We start from the raw sequence: 25,759 nt of genomic DNA, 5'->3' as shown, positions 1-25,759 counted from the left end.
TATGCAGTCGCACAGAGTCGGACACGACTGAAGTGACTTAGCAGCAGTAGTTCCCCATGAAGTTAGAAAGACATACCATACAGATGTGCCCTGCTGGTCACCCGGCCCTCCTGTACCCTCCCCACTCCTATCCCTACACCCCTTCACCCCTCAGCTGCCTGACCCTGACCCAGCCAACTTTTGAAACTCCTAATTCACAAAGCAATAAAATATAGAGGAAAAGACCCTGTAGGAAAGACTTGCTTGCATCAGACACTCCTAGAGATGAGGATGGGCTTATCACTGGGCTCTGTTACACCCAGTGCTGCATCCTCCAGGAACCACAGCCCCCTCAGGCTCCAGCATCTCTAAGAATCTGGTGAGGGTAGAGCAGCATCAGGACAGTTTCGATCACCAATAATCAAACCTCCCAGGCTGGCAACACCAGAGTGCAAACCTCACACGTATAATCGGTCGCCCCCACTGACAGTAGTAAAAGAGTCACGCGTGGCCTGGCTATTTCACTAACAAAGTTCAGTTTGACAGAACTGATTTCCATATTCAAGACACAGCTGAAAAACTGAAGGAGCTACAAAGAGTTAGAAACACAAAATGTAGAAGAAAAATGAAGGCATCCAGAGCATCCCTGGCTGGATCTCTCACACTTCTAGAATAAGGATGAGGGCTTCTGTCCTGGCACTATGACCCCATCTTAATGTGCTGAGTTTTTGTGAGTTAAAGAAAGAAGCTAAGAAAGGAAAGAGAGAAGAAAAGAATGAGCCCAGTAATAAGACATATCAACATCATGATCCCTTAATACAATGCATGGAGGAGGACGCTATGGTATTCGTGCTCAAAACTTATAACCTCACCCAGTCCACTCATAGAAAGCATCTGACAAACCCAACTAAAGGGCATTCTACAAAATAACTGATTGGTGTTCTTCCAAAGTATCCAAGAGGAGGAGACTGAGGAACTGTCGTTATGAACAACAGCAGACACTGCGGCTTCCTTTCTAGGATCAGCATCTAGTCCCACCTACGAACAGAAAAAGAGCCTTGGGGAAAAACTGGTGAAATTTGAACAAGGTCTAGAGTTTAGTTGGTGGTATTGCACCAATGTTCATTGCACAGCTTTAGTAACTGTGGTTATGTAAGATGTTACTATCTGAGAAATCTGGATGAAAGGCATACAGGAAGGGTAACATTTTTGTAACTTTTCTCAAAATCTAAAAGTAGTTCAAAAGTTCGTTTTGTTTTGTTTTTTAAAAGGAGAAGAACAGAGAGGAGGGAAATAGATGAGAAAAGGAGAGGAAGAAATGCAAGCTCACGCTCTGGGAATGACCTACACTGACCCCTTCTTGTCCGCCTACACTATCAAGTCACCTTCCGGGAAGTCTCGTGAGCCATGCCTCCATGGGTTCGATGAACGAGGCAGGGTTACCTGTGACAAACACATCTTTTTATTCTATAATCACGCCTTCATTGGTGGTTAAGAGCATAGTTTTGCAAGTAGACAAACTAGGATCAGATAAACATCAGTCTTGAGACATTTGTAGAATTATTTCTCCTCCTTGAGGCACCGTAGTTGGATGGTGACAGATATGGGCATTTGGGTCAGAATGCATAGGTTCCAATTTTGATTGTTCCTCTTCTGACTGCAGGACTGCAACACCCTGGGCCAATTCACTTCTAGATCCAACTTTGAGATCCAGCTGATCACTGGGACTTAGAAATGACCATGAGCTATGCTGGCGCCAACCTACTCAGAAGGTTGGAGGATACAGATCAGCAGGACAGTACCAAGTAGCCTTCCTCATTCAGGGAGTCTCTGGCCTAGTCTTGCAACTCTCATGCAAGGAAACCAGAGCCATATCAGGCAGGTGGAGGAGATGTCCTGGTGTCTCAGAGGAGCAGCATCTCGCAACTCCTGAGTTACATCAGCACCTCCTGAGGCACAGCTTCCAAGGTCCCCTTAAGAGGCATCCAGAGACACTGCCTTCAGGGAAGCCCACAGTATGGTGCCCTTTTCAAGCATTTATAGTTTACATACAACTCCTCCTAGTTCCAGAGGCAATTTGCCAACCAATTAGGGGTCATTTTTAATCATAGGCAATGTTGCCTAGAGACATAATTGACATATGGCTCTTATCAGGTTACCAGGGTAACAGAGTGGAAGTCCATGAAGGTCAAATTCTCCTGGAGAAGGGAAATGAAAGCTGTTACATTAACTCTTTGCCCAGATTATCTTGGGCCAAGTTGTTTACTTCCTCTCAGGTTCGTTTTCCTGTCTCTAAAATGGTGATAATAATAATACCTTGCAGGGCCCTGTGGGGCTCCTGGCACAGAGCCTTTCTGTGCCCCAGTTTCATTGATTACAGGAAACAGCCTTCATTCAGCCTCCATGACCTTCCTGGAGTTCCAAATGGCAGATTCAAGCAGTTGTTAATCAGGGAAGGGCGGAGATGTGAGACCAGGGAGAAACAGTCAAGAGAGCCTTGGGACAAGGTCCTGTTTCCCCATCAATGGATACATACAACATTATCTTTGAGCTCTTCTGCAGATACTGAAACTCCTTCCAGGTGGGAGAAGTGCTGCCCATAAGCATGTAGACCCCAGGCCAGTTGACTCTGAAGGTTGACAATGCTGACTTTTACTTAGCTCATCACCAACCTATCAGAAGAGTGTTCACAAGCTGGTCACTCCCACTTTTACTATAAAACTTCTATCTTTCCCAAGTTGGGAAACTTGGTTTTGAGGGCATCAACCCACTAGGTCCTCTTTCGCCTGGCAAAGCAATAAAGCTATCCTTTTCTACTTCACCCAAAACTCTGTCTCTGAGATCTGATTTAGTACTGGTGTACAGAGAAACTAAGCTTTCTGCATCAATAATAGTACATATCACATAGGTTTGTCATGAGTACTTTTTTCTTTTGCCACACGGTGGGGCACACAGGATCTCATTTCCCTGACCTGGGATCATATCCACGCCACTTGCAGTGAAAACATGAAGTGTTAACTGCTGAACTGCATCAGTATCTTTGAATTGGCTATTCTGGTGGCTCAACGGTAAAGAATCCGCCTGCCAATTCAAGAGATGCGGGTTTGATCCCTGAGTCGGGAAGATCCCCTGGAGAAGGAAATGGCAACCCACTCCAGTATTCTTGCTTGGAAAATTCCATGGACAGAATAGCCTGGTGGGCTATAGTCCATGGGGTCACAAAAGAGTCAGACATGATTTAGAGAATAAACAACAACAGAACAAAACAATTTTAAATTAGACAAGGAACAGCAGATACACACTGGCCTCCACACCACTACTCTATATTCAAGGTAAATATCTTTATTCAATCACTACCTTCTTTGTGGCCTCAGGATCCTTCTCAACACAGCTTCCCAGGACCTCAACACCAGCTACCTGATGTGTAAATTATTTTTAAAACACTATTTGCCATAGCTGTATTAGGCAGTAAGTCCCCGTAGTAGCAGATACTACCTTCGTAAGAACAAAGAAAAGAAAAAGCTCCTGGTTGTTTCAAGTTAATGACAGTTCAAACCCTCAGACTCTAAATTTGACAACCCATGTGTGCACACAACCCAAGCATACAGTAACACATGAGTAACTGAAATACATAGGAAATTCTAGAGGTGAATGGAGTCAGTTTCCAAAGGACAGTTTGAAAAGGACAGCAACAGCAACAGATCCTGCATCCCTGGATGCTCAGGGCTTGTACTTCAGATTCTAAGCATTTAACCTTCACCACTGGTCAGTTAAACTGAAATGTGCTGAAACCTGCTGATCTAAGGAAAAAATGCAGAGTTCTTTCATTTCATTAGGGGAAAAAAAAATCAACCCAAAACAATAACAAGGAGATTCTGGGGCCACAGTCTCCTTCTGGGAAAGCCAGCTGCAGAGTTACACTATAGTTTTTTACAGGAGTCGATCCCAGAGAAACCATTCCTGGGAAGAAAGATGCTGAACAGATGAGTGAAGGCAGGCAGGCACTTAATTAAGGAACGAGTCAAGAGCAATAATGAATTTTCAAAGACGCTCATGTGATACTCTTCCTGGGACATAAATCTAGATTGTTTAGCCGTGGTGGAAACTCCATCCAGATTACGTGTTACTAATTTAATAGAAAACCTAATCTGAGTATATAATACAGTAAAATATCAGATACTGAGTGACTGTTCTTCTGGAAAGCCTCTCAAACCCTGAAAGCTGGCCAAAGGCTCCCCCCACCACCGCCCCCCCCCCCCGCAAGTGCTATTATGAATAGAAAAGAGGCTTAGAGCAAGGAGCTGCATGGTGAAACAGTTGAAAACTAACAAATAAATTTGAAACCTGATTGGTTCTATTTGCACACAGGTAGAAGGATGGCTATGATTGACCACGTCAACAGGAAAGTCCAACCTTCCTATACCCTCACGGAGAAGTGAGGGGAAGGTGAGAGAGAGACAGTGACAGAGAGGCAGAAATAGGGACAGAGAGAAAGAGAGTCACACACAGGCAGATGTGGGAGTCAGAGGAGGGGAGAAGGAGAGAGACAATGAGAGAGGAAGGGGGAGTTGTAGAGGGGAGACACAGAGATGGAGACACACGGACAGAGAGAGGCGAACTGTAGCTGAAATTAGAGAGACTGAGAGGTGATTTGCAATGACAAAGAAGAGGCTAACATGAAAGGGTTAGGAGAAGCAGTGTGTCAAGTTCTGTGAATTCCTTAGCAGACAAGCAGGGCCTCAATGCGGTGCTCCTGGTGAGCACACATACCCTCTGCCTTGCAGGAAGGAGTTCACAGGTCAGTTTGCTGGTGGGGTGCAGTGGGTACTATGACTTGCTAAGATCCATTCTCTACTAGCTACCCTCTAGAGGGCATCATGTCGTTTTCCTCTGCGGCACTGTCACAGTTTGTAGTTATATGTTCAGTTAGGCAGTGTTCTCGCCTGGAGAATCCCAGGGACGGGGGAGCCTGGTAGGCTGCCGTCTATGGGGTCGCACAGAGTCAGACATGACTGAAGCGACTTAGCAGCAGCAGCAGCAGCAGGCAGTCTCTTTGTTTAATAACCAGCTCTCCCACAAGAAGGGAAGTGTTAGAAGGCAGGGACCATACCGGCTTATTTGCTGACTCCTTGTCACCTGGTGTGGTGACTTAAACACTTGAGTGGATTGATAAATGTTGTTGAATGAATGTGAAAGTGAACAGACTAACGAGGAAGAAGCAAATGAATACATGGCTGTGGAGGGATCTGGGCATTTTCCAAGCTGAGAAAAGAGAAGGGCAATGCAGGCAGCCGGACCAGCACGGGCGGATGGATGGAGACAAAGCAAAAAAAAATGGGCAGCCAGGAGCGGCCACGGATGTCCCACCTTGGGGGCATCTCACAGATATCTCACTACCACCTGTTGGAGAAGTGAAGTCCTTGTGTTGTAATGTTGACAAATAATTTCACACCACAATATCTACGATGACTTCTTATTTTCTGGCAACCCTCAATGTCAAGAAATAATCAAATGTCTGTGGTGTAGGGCCTGCGGATGATACTTGCTAATGTTAGTAGGAGCAGGTAGCCAGAGAAGCAAGTACATGTCCAGTTATAAACTGACTTGTGGGCAGTGCCCGGAGGAAGGCCTGCCCACAGCTGTGCAGCTGCAGAGGCGGGCAAGGTCGCTGCTGGTGGTGAGGAGTTTAACTTAATTAACCTGAAATCATTCAATCCAGTGCTCTTTCACTAAGTGCCTATATTTGCAACAGTTCTTGTACATCTAAAGGAGGGAAAAGCTACAGAGGTCAGAAGTGTCTTGAGGCTCCCTTGGCTTCACTAGGTCAGTTTCAGCCGCAGACAAGACAAGAAGGGCCAGCCCTGCCTCAGAGTGAGTTCCCTGCGGGTAAGAACTCATGCCGCTGCAGGAAGGAAGATCCTGAGAGAAAAGTGCGCAGGTGGGCAAGGCAGCATGTTTCAGTAACTTAATGATCTGCTTACAAATGGTCCTTCAGGGGGGCTCAGATCTTACACGGCAGGGCTGTGAGGACCTTCACTGGGCCCAGCTATGCCCCACCTCAGAGGGGACCCAGCTGGCAGAGAGAGACTGTAACCAGAGAGCTCAGGTCAAGAAAACACTACTGGAGATGATCTGTTACAAAGACGCCAGTTACCAAGGAGGCTGCTAAGAGAAGTCAGCGTGTTAGTTAGCTTGGGCCATTAGCTTGGGCTGAGTTGGCTCTCCCAACTGAAGGCAAACTTGATCCACAGAACCAGGTGGAGCGAGCAGGGGCGCAAGAGGAAGGTTCAAAGCAGGAGTCCCAGAAGCGGAGCAGCCTTCTAGGATGGATTAGAGTGACATGTGTGAGTTTAGTTTCCAGTAGCAAGACACCGCATCTTTCTCCTTTCCTTCCTTTCTCCTGATGGAGGAGGACAATCCTCTGAGATATTCAAGCAGCGCTAACTCCGCAAGTGGATTACCTGGGAAACAGCTGGACCCAGAAGAGGCTCCTGAGGCCTTAGCACTCAGAACCTCAACAAAGTGACCTAAATGTATTACCTAAGTCAAAGGACAGACAGGACCACTGTACCATTCTCTGAAGGCAAAGACAGAAGCAAAAGAAGTAAATGAGAAAAAGATCAACACATAGTGAAGTCACCCAGAGAGAGCTGTGCCATAACTTTCGTTTAGTGTTTCCATAAGCTTACCCTAAAAACACTAATTTATTATATAGTATGGTGTGGAACATGATGGTGTAAATCTGTGGGGCTCTTGAACACAAACTTTTCAAGAGAATTGGGAGCAAAGCTGAAAAGTCTGATAACAAACACATGTAGCTACCACTTGGTGGCAGCATATCTAAACTAAAGACAGCGATGGTGAGAAGTGTGTGCGTGTGTGTGTGTGTGTGTGTGTGTGTACACATGCACGCACATGCACAAGTCCAGGGGAAGGGCCCCCAAATCTCAGGATCAGAACTCAACACCCCACCTCCTTTCATTCAACACTGGGAGCCTCTCTGACAACCTTCCTACTTAGTAGTTATTTGGCTTCCCTTTGGGGACCTTATTACTATCCCCTTTCCAAAACTTAAGTCAGAAAGGGGAAGATTTAAAATAGATAACCAACAAAAACCTATTGTATAGCACATGGAACTCTGCTCAACGTTCTGTGCCAGCCTGGATGGGAGAAGGGGTTGGGGGAGAATAGACATATGTATGGCTGAGTCCCTTCACTGTTCACTTGAAATTATCACAGCATTGTTAACTGGCTATACCCCAATACAAAATGTTTTTGCTGTTAAAAAATAAAAATAAAAAAAGAGAAAGGGGCAGATTTGTCCCAACACAGTTAGGTGAACTCTGGAGCAATGGTATGAGCTGGCCTAGCTGCACCCATCATGTTGTCCTGTGAGCGGATGAGTGAATGAGCCAGTGAGTCAGTTAGTGAATAAACACAGCCTAGTTTCCTTAATATATTTATTTTCAGTTTCTAGGGTTGAATTGTAACAAGGCAAGACGCTGATAACTTCTGCTATTCCATTTAGAAATAACTCTCCTGTAAGAATCTGTCCCAGGGCGGGCAAGTGTAGATGTGAGAGGAAGGGCAGGCCAGGAGGGTCCTCCAACCCAGTGGGCAGCTGAGAGCCTGGATCCCTGGGAGTCTGCAGACCCAGCTTCCTGACCCAGTTCTCTCTCGACGGGACTTAAAGTTACTTAGTTTTGGCACCTTAGCGCCCATTTCTCTTTAAAATGAAGATGATTATCCGCCAAGCCCCAGGATGATCACAGATTTTATCGCAGAGATAAAAGCAGTGCACTGACATGAAAGGCAGATGTTCCCAGTGATAACTGTGCTGGTTGCTGTTATAAACATACGTCTTAGATTGATCGGCTTACCTTGCTTGTTTATAACCTAACCTGCCTTCTCTCCTAGAGTTGCTGGCCACCAGTAGTAAAATGAGTGGTTCCTCCCCAGGTACCAGTGACTGCTGCTTCCGGGCCAGTAGTCATTCTCAAGGTTAAACCACAGACAGAAACACAAATCATATCTAGATTCAGAAAATTCAGAGTTTATATGATCTGGAAAGTGAAAAATGCACTGGCTTTCCTTTGCCCATTCCCCAAACAGCCAAATCTTATAGCCTGCCTGTCTGTGGCCTCCTGCTAGCTCCAAGGCAACCAGAATCTCCCCTCACCCTATCCTGGCCCCATGTAACTTTACAAGTTGCCAACTGGCCGCAGACCAGACAAGCTCCCTAGCACTCTGCTGCCTTGGAAAGTGCTGCAGAGGCTCAGGGCTCCCGCTGTGAGAGGCCTGGTAGATCAGGAGGAGTGGGATGGCTGCCCTTAGTGTCCCCGCCAGCTCAGCACCGATGTGGTAGGCGGATTAGTGTGCTGGAGCATCTAGAGGCATAACGGGGTTTAAGGCTCTCTGTCAACACTAAATCAACTGCCAGTCAAGCGGGGGCTTCTCTCATTGTCCAACTGCTCCACCATAGGGACCCAGGGCAGAAATGTTGATGCGTGGTCTCTGGCTTCCCACAGGGGTACTTCTTGTTCTCCAAATGTTCTTTCGTGAATGGGCCTGTGTTCCAGATTGCAAAGGACCGTGTCTCCCCTGCACCCCGTTTTCTCACAAACAATGGCGAGTGGTAAGTGGCTGAAACACCAACGCTCCAGAATTGCTTGCTGGGTCCATGGAGAGAGGGATGGGTGTGCCAGGGCCAGAGGGCACCAGAGGCTGTTTCATGAGCCAACATCTGGGCCACAGAAACAGGAAGCCTGGCTGGAGCTGCTGGATGGTTTTTCTGAAAAGAAACCAGGACTACAAATTTGTGATTTTAGATGAAAATTTCTGGCACGGAGTAAGGAATGTAGTCCTAGAGACAGAGAGACCTGGGTTCAAACCTGAGCTGTATCACTTATTAGCTGTGAGACCTTGGGAGAGCTGCTTAACTTCTCTGTGCCTCAGCTTCCCCATTTGTAAAGTGCAGGTAATTAAGAGTACCCCTGTCTGGCTGCTTAGAGGTTTCAGGGAGGGAGAGGATGCGGGTGGTGGGGATGATGCCTTCTCTCCTCACCTCCCTGCTGGGTCACGGCTCATTTGGGAAGCGCTTCCATCAGCACCTCAGTCCTCCCAGTCAGGTGCTGGGAGAGAGTTTCTACCACTCTTTCCCTCTTTCTTCCCCTCCCCCAGAGCAGCAGCCAGTCTGACGGGCAGGCACTTAACAACCACAGGACCACACCTTCCAGGTGTTGGGGTTGCAGCGTCAAAGGCCCTGCAGTATCGGGTTCACTTCTGGCCACCCAACCTGCCCACATTTGTGGCTCCAAAACACCCTCTCTATGTCTGTTTCTCTGCCCATAGGTGGGAAAATCAGGCTCCACTCCCTATGGGCCAGATCCCTTCTCAGGCTGAAAGTTGGCAATACTCAATCCAGCTCATTCTAGAAAGTCCTCCATCAAAAGAGCTGATAGATGTGTTGATGAGTATTTGTCTTGTCTTTCTTGAATCCACTAATTAGACCAGAGGGAAGGACAGCAAAGATGTAGGCAGTGTTTCAGAGTTCTTAGCATCTCATAGCAAATAATGGTAACATGAAAAGAAGGCTCTTAGAGGGCCGGGTGTGTCATCCTCCTGCTTCAACGCTGATATGTGCTTTGAAATCCAATGTTATTTAGACCCGTGGTTCTCCAGGGGAGTGGCACTGCCCTCTACAGGGTATTTGGAAAACCTGTGAGGGTATTTTGGGTTGTCACTATGATACAGGGACACGACTGGCACTGAGCAGAAGGCAGAAAGAGGCGACAACACCTTCAGTGCAGGGGGACAGTGCTATTTTGGGCCCTTCATGACTTTAGAATATTTCGCTAGACCCACACATGAGTTTAAAAAATAACTGCTTATGATACGTATTTATACACATGTGTACAGATCTGTTTATACGTATACACATGTGTATATATTTTTTAAATCAATGTCAGCAGGTATAAGGAAAAATATGGGCAAAAAATTCTACCAAACTAAAGTGCTATAGTGGTTGGTGGAGTGGAGTCATAGACTTTTAATAACTTGGTTCTACATTTCTGTTTCCAATTTTTGGAAGAATGTGCTATTTTTGCTATTGAATAAAACAAGATAAACAAAAAAGGGCAAAATGTGTTAAGCAATTTACAAAAAAAATCATGTCCTGGAGATATGATATTTTGGAAATAAGTTTATTATACATTAATCCAGTAAAATTAGGTTAATGGAAAAAAAAAAGGTTTTCATAATTTTCTGAGCCTAGAAGCTAAACTACTTCATTTATAAAATACAACTTTTATTTTTGCATGGTTTTCATATATATTAAACTTTCCAGGAATTCCGTTACTATAAAAATAGGGAGGAGAATGCGAGAAATCACTCACCATTTAGGAAAATCCAGGCATTGATGCCAGCGCTGCTGGCAGGAGCCAAGTCATCAAAACAATGAACATATCAGCCAGCATTTGAGACTGTGACAGTGCCAGTGATTCAGAGAGTAGGTGACTGCATCTGTCTAATACACCATGTCCTCAGGGGCAGGTACCCTGAGCATTCCTCTTCTAGTTCTCGTCTATATTTCAATCAGGGCAATATTTGATTTCGAAAAATTTCATGTGTATTAATAGATAGGTCATATTATACCAGTCTCACGTCAGCGTAGTGGATGGGGAGCACTACAGAATCTGTGCTATAAAAAAGGGGCTGGTGGGACTGATAAGAGTCAAAAGCCACTGATTTCACTTCTGGGATCTGAACGCAACACTTTTCATCAAGTCTGCCTTCCAGGCCCCTGCTTAAACTTTCCCGTAACAAAGCAGGAAGTTTGGAGAACAATTCTGCTTGTTATAGTACATGATGACCTGTCTAACTTTGTGTAAAATGGGATCTTCATCTCTCCAGAGTTGGGGTAAGGGTAAGCAAGGGACTTCCCCCACACATAGCAGAAGGAAGAAATGCTTTTGTCAGCAGAAAGACAGAAGCAGAACTGAGCCAGGCGACTTACAGAGGTCTTCGGTGGCAGCTGGGACGAAGGCCGCCATGGACTCGTACAGGTCCTCATCACAGCCGGGGTTGAGGGAGCATTTCATGAGCAGGTCTGTGGACAGGTGGGCCATGGACTCATACACAGAGTCAGCCTCCTCGCCTTGCATCAGCTCCTCTTTAATGTGAGTCTTCAGCATGTCCACAGTTTCCTGAAAGAGAGGGGGGCCCCACAGGCACGCTGACACAGCTGGGCTCTCTGGGCAGCGTCAGGTGCGCAAGTGGCCTTGTGGCAGTCGGGTAAAGACTCACAAGAATCAGGCTTGCAACTGGGTGTGCAGGGCTGTATTTCCCACCAGACTGAACGCTTCTTGAGGAGCCAGGCTCAAGTCTTTGTTCTGTGTCCTTTGTTTTCACCTTTGTATCTTCCTCCAACACCAAGGAGCAGTTAGGCATTCAGAGGGGACATCTGTTAAATGTCCAATGCCTGAAGGATACAAATCTACCACCTTCTCATGAGTGCCTTTGATGTGTCAGGGAAGGGCTAGGGATGTGCTTATGCAGTGTATCCTGACATCCTTTCCACTGCTGCTTCTGGATCATAGATGAGAAAACCAAAGCTCAGAAAAATCTAATGCCTTACTCAAGGATCCACAATCCTGGCTTCTGACTTTTCTACCATACCTTAGTGGTTCCTCAAATGGGAACAAACGGCACACAAAGGGGGAACCTTTGCTGATTAGCCAGATGGAAATTCAAATGGGCTAAACAGGGCGGCAGCTAAGCTGCATAGTCAGAAGTCCCTTGGGAACTTGGTTCACCTGTCCTTATTCCTTATATTAGGCTGCTCCAAAGTGCCTGACAGCACACTTCTCCAAAGTGCCCACCTCAGTTTTAAATCCTGTGTCCAGAAAGAGAGGCGGTCTTGGGTGAAATGCACTGAAGTCAGAGAGACCCGCCCCCTTTTGTCATTTCGCCTCCAGGTGGTGGTGAAGCCAGAGAGGTGACTTCTCTGAAACCCCTGCACAACTTTTCCTGGTAAGAAACTCTGGTGTTTCACAATCCTTATTTCAGCATCGACCCACAAAAATCCTCACTTTCATCATCACTACCCCAAGGGCACTAATCTGCTCTTGACACCCTGCATTGGTTCCCTGATGAACCCCAAGGAACGGACCAGGTGACAGCTGTGAAGTGTTGGAGACTCAGAGTCTGACTTTTGGTTTTGGTATGGTGGAAAGAGGAAATGGGACGGCTCTTTGGAATCGTGAACAACATGCAGGGGTGACCTTTGCGGGGCAAAGCTGGAGATGCATTGGTTGAAGGGATTATAGTCTGAGAACAAAGATGATACTACAAATGTGAGCCAGATTAACTTCAGTGCAAACTGGACAAGCATCTTTCCACGACCCTATGACACAAAGTAGGATAACAGGCCCCAGCTTTAGCATCAACGAGGTTCACGTCCTATCTCCACCCAGACAAGTGTGGGGCCCTTGGCACAACTACTCTGCCTTTTGAGGTCCTTTTCCCCCTTTGTTGAAGAAAGATAACAATACTGTCAACTTCAAAGAATAGTGGGGAGGACTCAAGGAGACAACACATTTGCCAATCAAATAAATGCAATAAATAGTGATCACTAATATGAACACAGTATGCTGTTAACAAAAACTATTGGCAGGGAAGCCTAACACTGCCTGTTATACATTTTTGACTCCAAAGTGAAGCCAAGTAAATGCTTCTAGACTGTAAGTACCTTTTAGCTTCATTTGTGCCAATGATACACCAAATAAGCACGCATGCTATTCTACTCATTCAATATATTTAATCACTCCCCAAATTTTGGAGGCCTCTCTATGTATCTCAGTGAGTCATTGCCTTGTAGATTGTCAAGTCCAGAGCAGAGAAGTAAGTTTCTGGGGAGGTGTCAGGCTCACTCCTTTCTGGAGGTAGAAAACAAGACTAAATTGTGTTCATTGTTCCTTTTGAGGTCATAGCCTCATATGAGAGTCTGAGCTATTTCCGCATTGCTGCTGTGAATCGTGAAAATGGAAGAAAACCAGAAAAGGGTGGAGTCACAAAGGGCATCTGCCTCCAAAACAATGGAAGGAATTTGGGGGCGTGTATCAAGGCCAAGATACAGGATGAGATTACACTCCAAGAAGGACCCCCAAGTCAATGATCGAGGAGGATCTGTGGATCCTAAACTAGAGGAGCAGTGAAACCTGAAGACAGGCAGAGGCTCAGAAAGTGAGAGAGGTTGTCAGGAGGTGGGGCCTCACGGCTGGCCGTCCTGTAGCCTCAGATGCAGAGTTTTACTGTGGTCAGTGCTAAGAAAGGAACCAAGCTTAACAGTTAACCTGGGCTTGATGGTGGGCGAAGCAGCTGGGAACATCCTGCCAAGTGCCTCGAAGGTGGGTGGAGAGGCAGCTGGAAAGAGGAGTTGGCATCTGCCCTCAGCAGATTCACTCGGCAGATGTCTCTGTAAATTCTTCGAGGGTGGATCTTGGTGCTTTACCTACATTATCTCTTTTTATCCTCAAAACAATCCTAAGAGTAGAACTATTATCATCTTTCTCCTGCATGTTAAGAAACTGAGAGAGAAAGAGTATAGATACATGATTTGCCCAAAGTCATGTGGCTGACAAGCATTAATAAGGAAACTGGACCCGGGTCCATGTGACTCCAGGCTTCCCAGGTGACACTGGTGGTAAAGAACCTGCCTGCCGATGCAGGAGATGCGGGTTTGATCCCACGTTCAGTCCTGCATGAGGAAGATCCCCCGGAGGAGGGCATGGCAACCCACTCCAGTGTTTCCTGGAGAATCCCATGGACAGAGGAACCTGGTGGGCTACGGTCCATGGGTCGCAAAAAGTTGGACATGACTGAAGTGACTTAGAACGCACACGTGCACGACATATGACTCCAGGGCTCATCTCTTCAGCCTGCGTATACTGGCCCTGCCAGCAGAGGCACATGAGGACATGCTAGAGATGAAGTCCACCCAGATGTTTGGTGCAAAGGCAGCCCTGGGGACCACAAGGTGCATTTCCAATTCCTGGGGCCTCTCCTGCCTTGACCTTACCACATACTCGTCGATGAACTGCCGCAGGTCCCGGAAGCCGTGCTTCTCGGCGATGGTGTTAGGATAGTGGCCATGCTTGTTGGCAACACTGTAGGCCTGTAGGGCTCCCGGGCAGGTGAGCAACAAGGCAGTGAGGTTCTTTAGTCCGTACTTGGCAGCAAAGTGCAACAAAGTGGGCAGCTCTTCATCCCTTTGATCTGAAACATTGTCAAGCAAAATGAAATGATCAGAGAAAGCCCAGGGCACCATGCTCATGGAGATGACACTGGAGACCTCGCACCCAGCAGATGCTCCTTGGCTGATGGACCTAACACCTACTGGCTTCCTCTGGGGCACTGCTGAAGACGACAGAAGAAATGGTATGTCAATTAATTAGCAAATCTATCATTAATATCCTGCCTTCTTTCTCTAAAAGGATTGGAGGATCCTGAGAAATAACACCAGTTCAAAATATGTGGATATTCTAATTTTTTTTTAAAAAAGCAGCCATGAAGAGCAACAGGGATCGTGTTTTGAACATCTCTTCAAATTTCAGAACACTTTAAAATAACCGCTTTATGTATGCTGATTAAACGAAAGAAATCCTGGGACTTCCCTGGTGGTCCAGGGGTTAGGACTCGGTGCTTTCACTACTGTGGGCACATGTTCAATTTCTAGTCAGGGAACTAAGATCCTGCAAACTGTGTGGCGTGGTGGGCCGGGGGGGCAAGGGGTGGGAAATCCATCTTCTTAGCTCTTATGCCCAGTTTCATAACATGCGCCAAGTAATACTGAGGCTGTTACTTAGACATTCCATGACCTTTAGTTTTGAACTAGAAAATATTTCCATACTATCGCAAAGGGACCTGGGAGGATTAACAAGGTGGTTTTCAGTGAGCTCTTTGTTGAGGACAGGCTTTGAGTGATGTTATTAACATATACGAACCCCAGGATGTCCATTAACCTTCTGATTTTTGAGAAACAAAGTGCTCCGGAGAGTCACTGGTCCCCATGAGCCCCTCCACCTACTAATATGTGATACAGCAAGTCAAACTCAACCAAGGAAACAGACATGTTTGTGTTGGGAAGTTGGGGACAAATCTCTTTTTTAAATTTTTATAAAAGTTGATTTCTAAGCCCAAAGTAAAAGTGAAAATGAGGGGCACTCAGTCATATCCAACTCTTTGTGACCCCATGGATTATACAGTCCATGGAATTCTCCAGGCCAGAATACTAGAGTGGGTAGCCGTTCCCTTCTCCAGGGGATCTTCCCGACCCAGGAATCGAATCGGGGTCTCCTGCATTGCAGGCAGATTCTTTACCAATGGAGCTATGAGGGAAGCCCCAAAGTGGTAGATAAATAGACAGATAAATATATGTATATATGCATATGTCTTATATATATATATGTGTGTATGTATACATAAATATGTATATGTATTTTTTAAATAAGACAAACCCAGGGACATCCTGGTGGTCCAGGGGTTAAGACTTTGCCTTACAATGCCGGGGGTTTGGGCTCTCTGGTCAGGGAGCTAACATCCCACATGCCTTGCAACAAAAAAAACAGAACATAAACAACAAAAACAATACTGCAATAAATTCAATAAAAACTTTAAAAATGGTCCATGTTTAAAAAAAATCTAAAAAAAAAAAAAAAATGAAAAGACAAGCCCAGCATCCTATTCACCAGGATATAATCTTTGGAATGAAGGTCTGAAAACGTCCCCAGGATCGCCCATGATTGTCAAGCTATGAAATATTCTCTCCTGAGCCTGAATAGGGAATATTAACACCTGCTCAAAGTGATGCAAGAACATTCCACAGTAGGAAAATGGGGAGAGGCAACAAGAAAATGCCCCCAGGAGATGGACTTGAAGGTAATATAACCTCATCCTTATGGTTCTCAGAGGCTGTGAAAGGATAAAATGCAGGCAGTGAGTAACCAGAGACTTGGGTTCCTCCTGGGCAGTGCAGCTGTGGCGTGAAGGAAAAACAGCATCCACAAAAGTGCCATAACAAGCATCCAGTCCACCGTGCAGGGCACCATCCCCATGCAAGTGGTTCTCCCAGCTCCCAGCAAGGCACACATGCCCACAAGACTGCTCGTCCCTCGTCAAACAAATGATTGTTTTGTGCCTACTGTGAGCCACGAGGCACGGTCCCTGTGTTCATCCAACTGACAGACCAGCAAAAAAGACAAAGCTGAAGAGTACAAGAACCCCACATGCTAGGGGAGCCTACCGCATGTCGGTGGGACCTACCTGAGGAAGTGCTTCCTAAGCTGCTGCAGGAGGAGGGGAGAAAGAAGCTGTACTCTCATAGGTTGAGGTAGCAAGAGGCAGGGTGGAACTTTCATTGGGTAAAAGAAGTTTATACCTTCTGTAGAGCAGAGCGTAGAAGCCAAGGGAGAGAACAGAGAGGGGTGAGAGCAGAAAGACTGCAGGAGCCCCTGGGGAAGGGCTTGTGAAAGGTTAAGCAGTTTGGACCTTAGAAGACAAGTGGGAGCCACAGAGGGTATTTAGTAAGGGAGTGAGATATCTGGGCTTATAATTTAGAATCCCAGGCTGCAGAGAAGCATGACTGTTTCTCAGAGGATGAATGGAGGAGCAGGACCCAGTAGAAAGCATGAGCACGGGCTGACTGCATACTGAAACCGACCAACTGAAATTGACCTGTGGCCTTTTCCTTGAGTTTTGACTGTCAACTTACTCGTCATCATGTCTTCTTCCTCCAGCTGGTTGATTCCAAAGAGGTGCAGCCCACTTGCAGGAATGTTGTTCTTCAGGGACTCCGTTAGCAGTTTATCAAGGGTCTCTGTGTTGTAGGGCACAATTTTAAAGGCCTAAATACAAAAGTGAAGACGGTCAGATTTTAAATCCAGCTATCTCCCACCCTTTCCATACTGTTACATCTTTTTGCCTTAATTGATGCTTTCGAACTGTGGTGTTGGAGAAGACTCTTGAGGGTCCCTTGGACAACAAGGAGATCAAATCAGTGCAATCCTAAAGGGAATCAACCCTGAATATTCATTGAAAGGGCTGATGCTGAAGCTGGAACTCCAACACTTTGGGCACCTGATGCAAAGAGCCAACTCATTGGAAAAGACCCTGATGCTGGGAAAGATTGAGGTCAGGAGGAGAAGGGGATGACAGAGGATGAGATGGTTGGATGGCATCACCAACTCAATGGACATGAGTTTGAGCAACTTCTGGGAGATGGTGAAGGACAGGGAAGTCTGGCATGCCACAGTCCAACTGAGCAACTGAACAACAACAACGATCTCCCACCCAACAGATTTCAGATTGTGAACCATGAGCAGAAACCACAGGTACAGAAAATTCTGGGGTCCTTTCATCGTCCTTACCTGACACATGAACTCCACAGGATTTGCAGCATTGGACAATAAATTCCCAATCTCCTCCATGTCAGTATAATAGCTGATAAAGGTGTCACACACCACTAAGTCCCCGGAATATATCTTCAGAGAAACATTCCCAGATGAAAGGTCTGGATGGAAGAAAAGATACTATAAAACTGTGTTTTTTTGTTTTTTTTTTTGAAGAGTACAGGGGAAAGTGTTCCTGGATTACTTGAACAGTGAAGAAATGAATTGGGGATTGGAAGAAAGGGTTTGGAGGTGAATTGCAGGGTTGGGAAGTGAGGGACAGAGCAGAAGAAGCAGTGAGCAGACTGACACACAGGAGAGCTCCTTGTCAGAGGGATTATCCGCACTGGGTCAGCAATTTAACTTTTGGAAGATTTTCATCTGCTTTACTCACTACTGCAGGCCCCGAGTCACAACAGACAGGAAGAAGAGCTGAATTGACAGCACTTTATATAAAGGCCAGTGGTCACCAGAGGCGGGGGAGATGCTGGCCAGTGGTCACCAGAGGCAGGGGCGATGCTGGCGGTGGGACCCCGCGCTTCCGCCCATCGCACCAGCAGAACTGATTCCCCTGCGGTGCTGCAGTCATTGCTGTGTGCGCTCCCTGAGTGTTCTCTCTTCTACACCACAGGAAGGGGTTTTGAGGGGGAAAGAAAAAATTAAAAATACACCAACCACAAAGATTCGATTCACAAAAGAGGAAATGTGACAAGTAGAGAACGTGGAAAAATATTTAACCTCGCTAGTAATCAAAAAAAGGCAAATTAAAATAATGGACTACTTTTTAGAAAGATATTAAACTAGCAAAAATATTCAAAGTGACAAGGCCTAGTGTTGGTGATGAGATAGCAGATAAACTTGACTGTAGTAATATTCTGTAAGGCAACTAAGCATCATCTTTCAGGACCCTTAAAAACGCCCAGTGTTTGAGGAATTCCATCCCTAGGACACTATGCTAAACACAATAGAAACAAAACCTGCATAAAGATGCTCAATACGTCATCATTTAAAATCATAAGAAGATAGTAAGAAATCAAAAATGACATAAATAGGCAATAATGAGGAAATGAAAATTTAAACGATATTTCTATTCAGCTGAGTATTACATAGCTTTAAAAATTATGGTTTTAAGATATAGGTCCAATTCAAGGAACTAGTTTTATAAATTATGGTACATCTACACATTGGATTACCTTGCAACCATTAAGCATCATTTTGTCAAAATAATATTTATTAACATGGGAAAATATTCACAGTGTATTTCCAGGTAACGAAAGTTGGTTGCAAGACAAAATTTTGTACACAGATGTGGGAAAATACAGAAACCAGTGATTTCCTTTGGGGGCATATGGGTAATTTTCCACCTACTTCCTTTCATGGTTACTGTATTCTCCAGGTTTTCTATATTGAGCACACATTACTTTTGTAATAGAAAAAAATATATGTAAAATTGAGAGTTTCAAAGTCCATGTAATAGTACAGTGGTAAAAGGATGGAGACAGGATAAATTAAGGTTACATATAGAAAACCAGAATATAAGATAATAGATTCTATTGGAACAACTATGTTTTTAAAAATTAGGAACAAAGGCAAAGAAGACTTAGTGGTAGGGTGTCAGATGACTTTATCCCTACTTTTCCTATTTTTCTCTAATTTTAAAAAATGTTAAAACATTAACTTTGTAAACGTTGTGCTATGTCCATTTCCTCCCCATCACACATGTATGCTTCTACAGCTTCTTTTTCCTTTCAAGAGAATACGACCACCAATCCAAATCTTGCTTGTCACTTTTCCCAATGACTGATAAAGACAGCTGTCAACAAGGCAAAGAAAAAAGGGGCCTCTTCACATGAGGCCTAATTTCTGGAGGTCCATGGGGCTACTTACTGGGAGCTTTCACGGAAACAGTGTACTCATTCTCCAGCTTGGCTTCCACCCTTATCGAGGGAGAATCCTCACGAGAAAATTCGGCTTCTGTTGTCACCTTCTCATCCAACTTACATCTCACGATGACGTAGACAGTGGTTTCTGCCTGGAATGGGAGACCAGTCATTGTTCCTTCTCCCTGGTTTTTGGAGCCCCAGCTCTCCCGAGTGAAATTGCTCCAGGCAGGGTGGGGTCTGCAGTCCAGTGCCAGGCAGTGACTGCTTGCCACAGGCCCCAAAAGACCAGTTACAAAGCCCAAGATTGAACATTTATAACCCTTAGTAGCAATTTGATCATCTTATGTCTGTCAAACCTAATAATAATTTTAAAACCTGGGGCTGGTATTTTATATGTCTGTTTATTTACTTTTTCGTGGCATTTCTTTTTTGTTGTACATTATGAAAGTATTGGTCCATGGCAGAATTGGAAACTTGAAAGAACATTTTTAAAAAGTTCTTCACCACAGATAGTTTGAGAAGCAGTATTCTAGATCAGGGCCTTTTCCATGAGTCGGTTCTTTGCATCAGGTGGCCAAAATATTGGAGTTTCAGCTTCAGCATCAGTCCTTCCAAAGAATATTCAGGACTGATTTCCTTTAGGATGGACTGGTTGGATCTCCCTGCAGTCCAAGGGACTCTCAAGAATCTTCTCCAACACAACAGTTCAAAAGCATCAATTTTTGGCACTCAGCTTTCTTTATAGTCCAACTCTCACATCCATACACAACTACTAGAAAAGACCCTGATGCTGGGAAAGACTGAAGGTGGGAGGAGAAGGGGACGACAGAGGATGAGATGGTTTGATGGCATCGCCGACGTGATAGACACGCGTTTGAACAAGCTCTGGGAGTTGGTGATGGACAGGGAAGCCTGGCGTGCTCCAGTCCATGGGATGGCAAAGACTCAGACACGACTGAGCAACTGAACTGAACTGATTCTAGATCAACCTTGGTATCCAAAGTGAGGCCAAGGGATCAGCAGCATTGGTATCTATGGAAGCTTGTTAGATACGCAGAATCTCAAGCCCTGCCTGGACCCACCAGACACCACACCAGAGTCTGCATTTTACCAAGACCCTTGGATGACTCAGCCTTACAGAGCAAGAGGCACTGATTCACAGAAGACTTCTTGAATTTTGGAATTTATGCTCTTCTCAGATGGACAAAGATGGGGAAGCTCTATACAGTCACCAAAAACAAGACTGGGAGCTGACTGTGGCTCAGATCATGAACTCCTTATTGCCAAATTCAGACTCAAATTGAAGAAAGCAGGGAAAACCACTTGACCATTCAGGTATGACTTAAATCAAATCCCTTATGATTATACAGTGGAAGTGAGAAATAGATTTAAGGGACTAGATCTGACAGATAGAGTGCCTGATGAACTATGGACGGAGGTTCGTGACATTGTACAGGAGATAGGGATCAAGACCATCCCCATGAAAAAGAAATGCAAAAAAGCAAAATGGCTGTCTGGGGAGGCCTTACAAATAGCTGTGAAAGAAGAGAAGCAAAAAGCAAAGGAGAAAAGGAAAGATATAAGCATCTGAATGCAGAGTTCCAAAGAAAAACAAGGAGAGATAAAAAGCCTTCCTCAGCGATCAACGCAAAGAATAGAGGAAAACAACAGAATGGGAAAGACTAGAGATCTCTTCAAGAAAATTAGAGACACCAAGGAAACATTTCATGCAAAGATGGGCTCGATAAAGGACAGAAATGGTATGGACCTAAAAGAAGCAGAAGATATTAAGAAGAGGTGGCAAGAATACACAGAAGAACTGTACAAAAAAGATCTTCACAACCAAGATAATCATAATGGTGTGATCACTCACATACAGCCAGACATCCTAGAATGTGAAGTCAAGTGGGCCTTAGAAAGCATCACTACGAACAAAGCTAGTGGAGGTGATGGAATTCGAGTGGAGCTATTTCAAATCCTGGAAGATGATGCTGTGAAAGTGCTGCACTCAATATGCCAACAAATTTGGAAAACTCAGCAGTGGCCACAGGACTGGAAAAGGTCAGTTTTCATTCCAATCCCAAAGAAAGGTAATGCCAAAGAACGCCTAAACTACCACACAATTGCACTCATCTCACATGCTAGTAAAGTGATGCTCAAAATTCTCCAAGCCAGGCTTCAGCAATACATGAACCATGAACTTCCAGATGTTCAAGCTGGTTTTAGAAAAGGCAGAGGAACCAGAGATCAAGTTGCCAACATCCGCTGGATCGTAGAAAAAGCAACAGAGTTCCAGAAAAACATCTATTTCTGCTTTATTGACCATGCCAAAGTCTTTGATTGTGTGGATCACAATAAACTGTGGAAAATTCTTCAAGGGATGGGAATACCAGACCACCTGACCTGCCTCTGAGAAACCTCTTTGCAGGTCAGGAAGCAACAGTTAGAACTGGACATGGAACAACAGACTGGTTCCAAACAGGAAAAGGAGTACGTCAAGGCTGTATATTGTGACCCTGTTTATTTAACTTATATGCAGAGTACATCATGAGAAACGCTGGGCTCAAAGAAGCACAAGCTAGAATCAAGATTGCTGGGAAAGTGAAAGAGGAGAGTGAAAAAGGTGGCTTACAGCTCAACATTCAGAAAACGAAGATCATGGCATCTGGTCCCATCACTTCATGGGAAATAGATGGGGAAACAGTGTCGACTTTTTTTTTTTTTTTTTTTTTTTGGCTCCAAAATCACTGCAGATGGTGATTGCAGCCATGAAATTTAAAGACACTTACTCCTTGGAAGGAAAGTTATGACCAACCTAGATCCATACTGGAAAGCAGAGACATTACTTTGCCAACAAAGGTCCATCTGGTCAAGGCTATGGTTTTTCCTGTGGTTATGTATGGATGTGAGAGTTGGACTGTGAAGAAAGCTGAGCACCGAAGAATTGGTGCTTTTGAACTATGGTGTTGGAGAAGACTTTTGAGAGTCCCTTGGACTGCAAGGAGATCCAACCAGTCCATTCTAAAGGAGATCAGTCCTGGGTGTTCACTGGAGGGACTGATGCTAAAGCTGAAACTCCAGTACTGTGGCCACCTCATGTGAAGAGTTGACTCATTGGAAAAGACTCTGATGCTGGGAGAGATTGGGGGCAGGAGAAGGGGACGACAGAGGATGAGATGGCTGGATGGCATCGCCGACTCAATAGACATGAGTTTGGGTAAACTCCGGGAGTTGGTGATCGTCAAGGAGGCCTGGTGTGCTGTGATTCATGGTGTTGCAAAGAGTTGGACATGACTGAGCGACTGAAATGAACAGATGAACAAAAACAACTGATTGGAGGATTAATTTTCCCAAGGCATTGAGCACCCTGAGTGCAGTTTTATATTGTTTTGAGATCTCTTGTCAAACCTGCCAAATGGAATTATCTATTTTACTGTGATGGTTATGCTGGTTAAGTTCTTAAGACATTGAACCAGAAAGGACAGGCTGTTCAAAAAACAAGCGAAAAGGAGAAATTTCTGGCCATAGCTATTCCCCAGATGTTCATTGTAAAATTCTGCTCTCAAGCCTTTAGTGGAGGCCTTTGTGACGACAGCCACTCTTGATTCCAGAGCAGGTTGGGGGCAGGGGGGGGGGGAGGGGGCGGGGGGCGGCTGTGGCCCTGGCTCACAGAGGCTGCTGAGGGTGAATGTGAGTGTGTTTGTGGTGGACCTGTCTCCCACTGTGGGTCCAGCCCTGTCCAACCTGCTCCTTCTCCCAAGGAGCCGGGGGGGAGCCACTGAAAATGAATGTGTCTCCCCCTTGACAGTCATGACCCAACCAACGCCAGCACAGCTGCCCCAGGATCCAGAGACCTGGAGCAGGCAGCAGAGAGAATCCTGGGTCAGTGGGAGCCAGCACAAGATAAGGAGCCAAAGCCCGGAAAATCAGGGAGGTGTGGGTGGGGCATAATCCTTCAGTTCCAAACCCTCCTCACAGTCTCCCGTCTGATGTCAGGATGAGAGGGGCATGGGGAAGGCAGGAAAGAGTATAGGAAGACTAGAAACTGCATGCCCACCACAATGCCTGGCTGGTCAGGAAAAGGAGTGAAGTGGGTGCAAAGAAAAGGGGCTGATGAGAACCAGGGATGCATTTAATGGCCCAGCTGCTCATCTCAGACCTGGTTATTACCAGATTCTGGTCCAAAGGAAGCTGGAAACTGATTTTCATGCCTAATTTTTAAAACACTGAGCAGCTCAAACCAAACACATCTGTGAGTTCAATCCAGTCCGAAGAAGCAGCTTGCAACCCCCATGGAGGACGTCCTTGCCCAATGCCTTGTGGTCTCAGACTGCACAGAAAGCCACTCACAAGTGTAGAGAAGCTAAGACTTCCCATTTCCATGGCCCTTCCGCCCTCTTGCCTCCAGGAGCCCACAGTGGCAAACCTGACACAGGCTCCTACCCACAAGAAAGTGTTTCACTGCTCTGAACGAATATTACACATTTTTTTTAATCAGAAAAGGAAAGATAATGAAAAACTATCAATACTGTGGTAGTATTCAAATAACAGTGGCTCATCACTTGGTTATCACATTCAAATCATCTCTTAACGTGGGTCCTACCCCTGAAAATGTTAGTCATGTTATGCTCAGGCATTACGGAGAAGGCAATGGCACCCCACTCCAGTACTCTTGCCTGGAAAATCCCATGGACGGAGGAGCCTGGTAGGCTGCAGTCCATGGGGTCGCAAAGAGTCAGACACGACTGAGCGACTTCACTTTCACTTTTCACTTTCATGCATTGGAGAAGGAAATGGCAACCCACTCCAGTGTTCTTGCCTGGAGAATCCCAGGGACAGGGGAGCCTGGTGAGCTGCTGTCTATGGGGTCGCACAGAGTCAGACATGACTGAAGTGACTTAGCAGCAGCAGCAGCTCAGGCATTAAGCTGAGCTTATCACTTATCATTTTCTTTTGCAAGTGATACTGGCCAGCAAGTTTCAGCCATCAAGCTTTGAGGCACTTTTGGGCCATACAAGGAGCCAGGTGACAGAGAAGCAAGCTGTCAAAATGCCCAGCACTGGGCTGGAAGGACCAGACCCAGGCCTCTAACTCCAAGGCTGGCATACAGTGTATTGTAATGTTCATATCTGCTGGTCTTCAACACATTCTAAGTTTTTGTCTCATGAACTTAATGTCTTGGGTTGATGACACATACATTCCTGGGCTCTTCTCCCTTGACTTAAAGGAGTGAGGAATGTCCAGGGCCCAGGCACTGGGGACCCCAGGGGGGCTAATGTATATGGAAGCCCTACAAGAAAGCTGGGATTACACAAAGGTGTGACAGGGGAACACAGCCCCCTTTACTACATCCACTAAGAAGCCCTGAAGCCCGTGCTCCACCATCCATCCACCAGCCCCAGAGGTGCTTACCCCACAGCGGATGCGCCCCGGCTGCACCACCATCAGGGTCCCAGGCGGAGTCTCCAGCGGCGGCAGGCTCTGCTGCTTTGAGTAGGGAAGGACCTTCTCGTCCTCAGTCTCGGGGTCAGTGACGGAGTCGCAGCCAGAATCTACGGCACAGAGAACACAGCTGAATGGAAAGGAAAGGAGGTGGAGCCAGGCATGTCCCAGCCTCATTAAAACCCCAAACGTTACCAAATAGGAAATGGCTCCGAATGTCAAACAAATACAAGCTGAAGGGAGTGACTCAGGAAATCACGAAAGAGGACCTCCTGGGGAAAAGTCAACCCCCACGGAAGCCACGAGGATCGGGTGACAGCAAGAAGATGATGGTGGAGAGAAAGGCAAAGACGTCTGGGGTGGGCTGCTGTCTGAGGCTAGCAGGTCTGGTCACAAACAACAGACCTCTGCAGGCTTTACCTCTGGACTTCTTGCAGGGCCAGCTCTGGTGACTGTGAGGAAAGAGGCCCCTTCTCCTCAAGGGGAGGGGTGTCAAGAATAGGCTGTCCACTTAAAGGCCATCTTTTGAACATCAGGTAAAACCTGTGCTTTCCAGGAAGTCATTGTTCCTCAAGGTCATGGCCACCCAGCCTACTCCCTCCAGGGCAGTGGTAAAAGGCAATCACTTTCAACAAACCTTAGAGTGTCACTGGGTCCCAAATCAGTATCACAGCCAACACCTCTGCCATGGGAAGACTGGAGCGTGCTTGGGTTTGGAGCAGGTGAGCAGGGGTATGCAGATAGAGCATGGCATGGAATGAGGTGATGCTGAGATGGGGGTAGATGCAACCTACCAGAGCTCTAAAGCAGGGACTCTTAACCAGGGCTCAACAACTGATAGGGTGCCTGTGTGGAAGATTCTGTGTGTCTGTGTGTGTGCATGTGTGTGTGTGTTTGCCTAAACTTCCCTGGAGATAGTCCAGGGCTTCATCAGATCCTCAAAGAGGAACAAAATGGTTAAGAACGGCTGCGAGGAACTGGAGGGTCCATCTAGTCCCTTCCTCAGGCTTG

At 45.9% G+C, this 25,759-nt stretch overlaps 1 protein-coding gene across 1 annotated transcript in view; it reads right to left on the bottom strand.

Moving 5' to 3' along the window:
• Nucleotides 1-25,759, bottom strand: part of PIK3AP1 (phosphoinositide-3-kinase adaptor protein 1) — a 123,172-nt gene that overhangs the window by 40,122 nt on the left and 57,291 nt on the right. Inside the window, exons 3-8 of the mRNA XM_018041577.1 lie at nucleotides 24,719-24,858; nucleotides 19,311-19,455; nucleotides 17,403-17,545; nucleotides 16,748-16,880; nucleotides 14,057-14,253; nucleotides 10,994-11,183 (exon numbers count right to left, since the gene is read on the bottom strand). Of these exons, the coding sequence (XP_017897066.1) occupies nucleotides 10,994-11,183; nucleotides 14,057-14,253; nucleotides 16,748-16,880; nucleotides 17,403-17,545; nucleotides 19,311-19,455; nucleotides 24,719-24,858 (948 nt within the window). The remainder of the gene's footprint in view (nucleotides 1-10,993; nucleotides 11,184-14,056; nucleotides 14,254-16,747; nucleotides 16,881-17,402; nucleotides 17,546-19,310; nucleotides 19,456-24,718; nucleotides 24,859-25,759) is intronic.

Source organism: Capra hircus, chromosome 26, assembly GCF_001704415.2.
Source record: "Capra hircus breed San Clemente chromosome 26, ASM170441v1, whole genome shotgun sequence".
Classification (NCBI taxonomy): domain Eukaryota; kingdom Metazoa; phylum Chordata; class Mammalia; order Artiodactyla; family Bovidae; genus Capra; species Capra hircus.
The sequence above is the reverse complement of the archived record's forward strand: the minus strand, read 5'-3'. Positions and strand labels throughout refer to the sequence as shown.